Source organism: Xenopus laevis, chromosome 9_10L, assembly GCF_017654675.1.
Source record: "Xenopus laevis strain J_2021 chromosome 9_10L, Xenopus_laevis_v10.1, whole genome shotgun sequence".
Classification (NCBI taxonomy): domain Eukaryota; kingdom Metazoa; phylum Chordata; class Amphibia; order Anura; family Pipidae; genus Xenopus; species Xenopus laevis.
The window spans coordinates 47,431,247-47,440,066 of NC_054387.1; the positions used below are offsets into that span (position 1 = coordinate 47,431,247).

Sequence of the window (8,820 nt, forward strand, 5' to 3'; positions counted from 1 at the left end):
TGGCATTCTGGGACTCCATAACTGCCATGCAAATGAGCTTCCCTTGCACAGTTCAGCTTGGGAGTCACTCACTCTTGCCAGTATGATAAGTTGTTATACAGGCTAGGGGGGGTTATATCTCTGATAGAGATAAGAAAGAGATTTATATATGCAAGTGTATCTGATGCAGATAGAGAACACAATACAGGCAATGCTCAACTATACCAATCCACTTGTTTTAGCTTTGGGTGCAAGCTGCTTGTCCCACTGCCAGGGACCCACATATAACTCCAGAGAAAACATGCTGCAGCACTCCAAATCTGAAAGCCTGAAACATTGCCTGTTTTGTTGGCACAATAAATCATTGTCAAAAGATTCGGGAGTGCTGCAGCGTGTTTCCTCTGATGCAGATAAGAGTTTTATATATGTGAGTGTATTGATAGGTCTGTATAAGTATAACCAGTTTCATTAATAGAAACTGCTTTTAGCAAAGTTCAAGAAAATGTAATTCTAAGAAGCTACCCAATCTACATTATTATAAAATATTTATGTCTGTGTTTTACATTTATTTGCAAATGTAATTGAAAGTAGTATCTCTCTGGCTATTTATAAATACTGAACTGCTAGTTCTGACTCCAAAAATTATTGCAAAAGTCAGTGGGTTAAAAGACCTGGAGACATGACTCTTGTTACATTGTTTATCAGACCAAGGAGTATCCGCACTCTAAGGCCAAAACATGTAAACGAATCAGAGAACCGGCACAGATAATTCACTCTGCAAAAAAAGAAAGCACAACTCCAGTATGGGCATAGGTTTTATTACAAAACTAGCCATTGACATTCCAACTAATATATCATATTAACGACCCATGTTCTAAACATATAGGGGGAAACCCAGATATATGAAGCCGACTTAGTGGATCACTTTTGTATTCAGTCTCGTTTGCTCTTAATAAGCAGAAAGTATTAGAACTTTGCATTATAGAGAGTCTTATGGTAAAGGATTAACGGAATGAAGGCCAGCTGGGTTGAAAATTCAGAACGGTGTCTGAAGCAGAGGTGGATTCGGTCCCTTTAACCAGGCAGCTCCCAAAAATCCACGGGCAAGGCAACAGCACATTTAATTCCACACTCAGTAAATACCATATGTTGGTTCTTCCGAGTCTCTATATCGGTCCAGGTACCGCAAGGGCTTTGCATGGGGGTATTTTATTTGCTTAGGGTGATATTTAGGTGGGCACTCATATTCAAATACTGGTTCTCTCATGTCTGTTAAGAAAGGAAGTCAGGAAAGGTAAGGAGGAGTAGAACTGCAAGAAGTAGCATATCAAATAGTTCAAAGGAAGTGAGATCTACTATGGTATCTACGAAGGATAGGGTAGAGACAACACACAGAGGCGATGGGATCTACTAAGGGAAAGAAAGTAGAACGATGCCAAGGCAGGATGTGGGTTCTGCTAAGAAGGACTGGAAAGGACAGAGCAGGGTATATACTCACTGAGTAACTGGTGATAGACCTGGGAAACACTGTCATCCCACGCACACTGGAAGAAGGCCAGGCCTGCAGGGGTGAGACTCTCCTCATACTTTCTGTAGAAATCTACGGTCTTAAATGTTCTTAGCTTTAGACTGTGACTGTGGGGGTGATGGGTAAAAGGGTAAGCAAAAAGGACAAATGTGAAAGAAAAAAAAACCTTCAGAAAATACTAAAAATGACAGAGGGGCTGTGTTTATTACCATGGGTTTGGTCGAAGCTCATCCTTAAAGTCAATGTGTCTGTCTTGCTTAAACAAGATGAAAATGTGTCTGTGGTATCCTGTGCCCTTTGCAGGGAAAGGTGGGAAGTAATGGCAGATCTGTTCTCCAGAATGCACCTGGTTTCCAGGGATGTTTCCCCTGCACAATGAATGCAGAAAAGACATTTATCAGGACATGGTCTTAGTCTACGGGGAACGGACAAAGTGTTCAAATACTCACATCAGCCAATGTACATATTCAGAATCTGTCTCCCTCAGGTGGCCATCTGTTGGCAAATAAAGAAAGATACAGTAGAGATAAGTGCAAAAACAGAAATAAGTGGCATATTTCAGTATTGTCCTCAACGCTTGTCTCCATATATACCAATAAATTACTGGCAAAGCAACAATGAACACCCAGGGCCCAGCAGCACAAACAGTGATAACACAGCATTATAACTCCGCTTATAGCACTGATGTAGCTAGAAAGTATGAATTACTGACTGAATTTTCTATATCTGATTGTAGTAGACCAGAATTTGTTGGCAATAATATATATATATATATTATTCAGAGTTGCTGTATAAGGCCATGTGTAAACTATTATGACAGTGTAGTTTTTCCAGTCATAACTTTGTAGACCTGCAATGCTGCTACCTACTTACTGAGATAGATTGTAAGTTACAGTATATGGCGCAGGGACCTCCATCCTCTTTTATCTTTGACACTAAACGCTTGATTTTATTGTAACTGTACTTTGTAGTTATTATTATACTAAAGAAAAATATACAAGACATAAACCTATGGCCAGCCCCCAGTGTTCCAAAAAAAAAACCTATTAGCACAATGCAGAATTTGTCTTTTCTGGGGCACCTCAAAGGAGACATATAGGATAAATGAAAAAAAAATAGTTTTGTAGGCAATTATAAGTGATATATGGTGTTGCTTTTACATGGTGCTAAAAATTACCATTATCTTTAAAAATAGCCCCTTTATTGGAGCTCCCTATGGATGTTCTCTGGTCCCTGTCTGTGTTTCAAATGAGGGGTGGGCGTGTCCTAACAGTCCCTGCCAGAAGCACAGCAGGAGGGGGACAGCCAATCACAGTCCTGCAGTCACAAAAGCAAACACAGGCTTCAGTTCCCCATCAGGTCCTGCTAACTGCTGATTGGTTCCTGTCCTACAGTGCAGAGTGCAGTGAGCAGAGAGCTGCCGGCTCCCCTGCACAGCCTGGGAATTCAGGGAGCAGGAAGTGGAAGAGAAGGGAGGGATTATTAGGGTTTTTTCAGAAATATTCAATAAACCAGACTGAAACACTACTTTTTAAAGCACAATCCTTCTTAATCTTAATGATATGCACTGGTACATTCTTATTTTTTACACAAAATGTTTAAATGACAAATGTCAGTTTTGACTGATGCACTATACTTATCCAATGTCTCCAATACAGCAAGGGGCAGGACAAAAAGTAACGGATAGATGAACTCTGTGCTAAGATTTCTGTAACCCTGTTATCTCCCTTCCTAAAAAGGAATCCAGTCCTTTCTTGAATCCATCTAATATATATATATATATATATATATATATATATATATATATATATATATATATGCCAGTATAGCTGCTTAGATGATTGAATTCCACAACCTTACAGCCGCCACTGAAAAAAAAAAAACAAAAAAAAAAAAAACAGACCTGGATTGGTGAGCAATAGAGTCCACAAAGACCCTTCTTCTGCCTCAAATGTTACGTCAGGAGGAGCAGATGCCTGACAAGACAAAGCAGATCTTAGTAGTGGGTCCTGCATTAAACTGACCATTAGGGTTAAGTGCACTGGCAGACACCAACCTCAGTAGGAGTCACCAAATTCCCATGATAAACCGGCATCAGCATTTCATCACCCTTGTTGAAATGGACTCCGAGTGTGACGCTGGGGACAAAAGTGGCATCTCCAAACAGATCCTTGAACACCCCATAATGTTCTGCCACCCGCTGCACATGCAATCGGCCAGTTGTTCTCTCCCATTCTGCTCGGACCTCATCTAGCGGAATCCTTACTAGAAACAGGCAAAAGGAAATTTTTTTTTTTACCAATATCCCACTAACAGCAAAGGAGTCCATGTAAATAATTTGATGACTGCCCTGGAATGTCAATATTGCTTTAACAAGTACAGATATGGGATCCCTTATGCGGAAACCCATTATTCAGAAAGCTCTGCATGTTTAAAAATTATTTCCTTTTTCTCTGTAATAATAAAACAGTACCTTTACAGACTAAGATATAATTAAGCCGTATTAAAGGCAAAGCCAGACTATTGATTTTATTTGATGTTTACATGATTTTATAGTAGACTTAAGGTAAGAAGATCCAAATTACGGAAAGAACCTTTATCCAGAAAACACCAGGTCCCGAGCATTCTGGGCAACAGGTCCCAAATCTGTATTTTCATTGCCCACAACAAATAACAGAATGTAGAAATGATTACATACATGTGCGCAAGCGAGCAGCTCTCTCCAGCTCTGGATTTCTGCGATTCTCTCGTTGTACCTGCTTCCGAGCCTGAGCTGTTTTGGCATTATGTGGTGTGAAATGAGGAAATCCAATGTCAGCCTTTTCTTTATTTGTATCTGGGGTGTTGGAGGAAGAGAGAAAACAAAAGCACACCAAAATGTCAGCCATTAGTACAGGGGTATTAGGTGAATATTTTTGCAGCTAATATGGGGAAGGTCCATGATTTGTCAATGATGATGAGCGTTATATACATATATACTGTACACATACATACAATTATTTTTGCAGCTGTAAGTGTACCTACAACTATCAGCATCCCTTGAAAAACAATGTTGTACATATGCTGGAGAGACAAAGTCATCTGTGATCTAGAAGGCAGAAAATAATATCTAGACTAGAGCTTAGGACAGAATTGCGATGGGGGTGGTAAAATGTAAGATGCAGTAAGCCCCTCACTGATTCAGTATTTCTCTACTTCATAAATGGAAGTATCAGGGGAGACTTTACTTGTGAGCACTGTGCTGCATATTTGTTTTGTTTCCCGGGTATCTCCACCATGTGCCTATTCAAGTTGGGCACCACACATAAATCAGCAAATACATTATGCTCTTGCCAGCTTGGCACCCAACAGAGGTTCCCAGCTCCCTCTTAATATTCTGCTTGTTTCGCCCAACAGATATTGTGAGCTTTCTGCTTACAGTGGATTTGGGAAGTAGTAATCTTGCGTGATCACCATAGTTATATTATTTCTTTCGGACTTGTGAGTGCTACTTACCCTCTTCTTCCTGTTGGAACTGTCTGTACGTCTTCCACCACTGGGACTTCTTCTCTTCCTTCTCAGCAGTTCGGTAATACCGGAGGAAACTGCGATATTTCTCCAGCGACTCCACGTCTTGCCCCTCAAACTGCTGGTTGGGCATAGGCCCCAGTGGGGGGACACGTTTGCATAGGACGACTACAGAAAGGCAGAAAGGAGTCAGTAACAACACAATGCATACAGTTTATTTGTTTGTTCTCTTCTTGGCTGCTATTTATCAGCCCCTTCATTAGCTGTTATTACAGATCTCTTTCTTTTAAAGCAGGGCTGTCCAACTGGTGGCCCGCGATCCCCCTTCTGTGGCCCCCCACATGCTGTGTCTGTTTACCATATGTAAAATTTAAAAGGTATCACTGTAGAGATAAACTGCACCCTGCATTGTTCAAACCTCAAATTCAGACTCTAACCCCCTGTATTTTTCACACCTGTGATCCCCCTGTATTGTTCACACTTGTGACACCTCTATTGTTCACATCCTAAAGACCTGTACTGTTCTACCCGAGACTAAAACTGCCCACATTGTTCACCTGTTCCCACCTTATTCAAAATGCTAATGGGGCACCAGCACTGTGTCACTTTATGTAGCACATACAATGATAGGTTTCCCTGTCTCCTGCTCTGTTCTGCCTTCCCTCCCTGTGTGTGCCATTCTCTGCTTGCCCAGTGCTGCTTGTGTGTGACATTCTCTGCTTACTCAGTGCTGGATTTTGGCCCTCAGTACCACAGAAGTTGGACAGCACTGTTTTGAAGGAACAGTAACTCCAAAAAAATGTAAGTGTTTTAATGGAATGACATAATGTATTGTTGCCCTACACTGGTGCAACTGGTGTGTTTGCTTCAAAAATACTACTATCTAGTCTATATAAACAAGCTGCTGCATAGCCATGGGGCAGCCATTCAGGCACAGTTTACAGCGTAACAGATACATGAAGAATCCCATTGTTTACTACAGAGCTTATCTGTCATCTGCTGTGTATCCTGTGCCTTTCTCCTTTTACAATTTTGAATGGCTGCCCTTATGGCTACACAGCAGCTTGTTCATATAAACGATCAGGGCCAGAACTAGGGGTGGGCAGAAGAGGCACCTGCCTAGGGCGAAAAGATGTGGGGGTGCTGGGCAGGTATCTATTTTCACATGCGCACCGTGGGGGCCCCTGGAGTTTGGAACCCAGTGGGACCCCTATCGTCCAGTCCGACCCTGCACACAACAGTAAATTATATTTTAATGACTTCATTTTTTTTGGTGTTACTGTTCCTTAATGTAAATATGAACGGAAGTTCCCAATGTAGAAGTACAATGTCGCATGCACACTAGCCCCATGCAGTTCCAACCATTCCATATCGAATTATTAATGGGCGTGTGTTTGAAGAGAAACATTTCACGACATTGTAACCTTCCCGCAGCCAACTCTATAATCCCATTGAGCAGCCTCCTCCCTCCAATGGCAGTCACAGGAAACATTAGCAGTTACTGATCCCATCGCTATATCCCCGCTCTCACTCTCCTCCCTATTTACCAGCGGTACTAAAGAACCTTCCGACCACCGGTCTCCTCACAGCTCTCGCCAAGGGCGCCGCCATCTTCACTGTCACTGGCAGATGACGCGCAAGACAGGGGACGGCCATAGGGCGTGTCTATGACGTCTAATGTAAAGCGTGCTTCCGTACAAGGGGAGGCGCCTGGTTATATGGCGTGGAGTGTACTAAGAAGGGTGGAATTTGATTGGACGGAGGTTAGAGCGGGAAAATTGTCGTGCGCTGTCCCGTAACTGGAAAGGCCATACGACGCTCAGAGATAGTCACAGGCAGCTTGGCTGCTGGGTTGGAGGGGTGAGCCATGTCTTGCACTGGCACTGCTTTATGCTGGAGTAACTGTGGTTTGTAGGCTGGTACAGCCTTATACTGTGGTAACTGGGAGTTTATCAGTTATGCTGCAGTCCAGGCTTCTATGTGGTTGTAACACCCCACACCTGTCCCTTTATATGGTGTCCCATGCCTTTGGAAATGGGTGTTTTTCTGGGCAGTCTCTCTCTCTTAAAATCTGCAAGCCTGGGACGATTAATGTCATGGAGCTGTGGTCTAGGTTATCTTTCTCCTTTAACAGCTAATGGCGGGGTCCGTACAACAAAATTTTCGGGCCCCGCCCACCAATCCCTACCCCAGATCCCGCCCACTTAACATCACAGTTAAAAGACCACACAGACATCAGCGCTAAAAAAGGGCCCCCTATAAGTTAAAATAACTTACAAGGTGAAAAAAAAATGGGGCCCCAAATAATATTTTTTTAAAAAAAACATTGGTGGCACGGGCCTATAATATTAAAATAATACATTGGTGGCCAGGGGATAAAAAAAAATTAAAAAAAAAAAGTAGAATTGAACTTGTGGCTTCAGGACTTCAACTTTGCTTCCTCTTGTGACTTCGGGTCTTTTCGCCGCTTCAGGACTTCAATTTCGGCTGTTTTTTGTGACTTCAGGTTTTTTCGCTGGTTCGGGACTTTGGCTTTTCAACATTTCCGCATCCGGGACAGCAGAAGCACACAGCTTCGGCGGAAAAAAGGGGGGGGGAATTTCCTGACTCCAAAATGGCAATCGGACTAGTCCCTGGATCAACTTGTACTATGAGCTATTTCCCATAACCCTGTATTCCCTCACTTGCTAAAAAGCCATCCAACCCCTTCTTAAAGCTATCTAATGTATCAGCCTGTACAACTGATTCAGGGAGAGAATTCCACATCTTCACAGCTCTCACTGTAAAAACCCCTACGAATATTTAGCTGGAACCTCTTTTCTTCTAATCGGAATGGGTGACCTTGTGTCAGATGGAAAGACCTACTGGTAAATAAAGCATTAGAGAGATTATTATATGATCCCCTTATATATTTATACATAGTTATCATATCACCCCTTAAGCGCCTCTTCTCCAGTGTGAACATCCCCAATTTGGCCAGTCTTTCCTCAGAGCTAAGATTTTCAATACCTTTTACCAGCTTAGTTGCCCTTCTCTGTACCCTCTCTAATTCAATAATGTCCTGTTTGAGTGATGGAGACCAAAACTGTATGGTATATTCTAGATGGGACCTTACCAGTGCTCTGTACAGTGGAAGAATGACCCCCTCCTCCCGTGACTCTATGCCCCTTTTAATACAGCTCAAGACCTTATTTGCCCTTCATGCTGCTGACTGGCATTGCTTGCTACAGCCAAGTTTATCATCTACAAGGATTCCAAGGTCCTTTTCCATAATGGATTTGCCTAGTGCAGTCCAATTAAGGATATAAGTGGCTTGGATATTTTTACATCCCAGGTGCATTTTACTGTGCTTGAGTGTATCACTATGCAGTGGTGAAACGTGGGCTCTATGGGCCCCTCAACCACACTTACCCGAAGGCCCCAGCTCCCCTTATCCAAAGGCATTTGAAAATATGAAGGGGGGATGGGCTGTCAAGGATTGGGAATGGGAATTATGGGACTAGGGCCCATAACATATTTATTATTTCCTGCTAAGGGCACCATGTCATAAAATGTTGTGGCTAAGGTGTCATATTGCTGAGGCCACTGTGCCTTGGAAATTGGAATGCTGGGCAGTCTTTGTTCTGAAATGCTTATGTACCATATTCCTGGGCCACTGTGCCTCAGGCGAATGTGGCTTATATGTAATAGAAGGAAGGCTGGAGCTTTGCTTTCACACCAGCTGTCTGCATTGCCAGACCCTCTGCTCTCTGATAAAGGCATTTTGAGCATGTCGGGACAATATGTGCCAGGGAAAAAAATGACAC

The 8,820-nt window shown here is 42.6% G+C and overlaps 1 protein-coding gene across 1 annotated transcript; it reads right to left on the minus strand.

The window, feature by feature from the left end:
• Window positions 1–781: 781 nt before the first annotated feature.
• mrpl38.L (mitochondrial ribosomal protein L38 L homeolog) lies at window positions 782–6,631 on the minus strand. Its single transcript, NM_001097107.1, is given in 9 exon segments — window positions 782–1,248; window positions 1,478–1,614; window positions 1,717–1,875; window positions 1,957–2,002; window positions 3,411–3,483; window positions 3,564–3,772; window positions 4,206–4,343; window positions 5,003–5,182; window positions 6,562–6,631. Coding segments are annotated over 9 exon segments (1,143 nt in total). The 5' UTR covers window positions 6,626–6,631; the 3' UTR covers window positions 782–1,111.
• Between the last annotated feature and the right edge of the window lie 2,189 nt (window positions 6,632–8,820).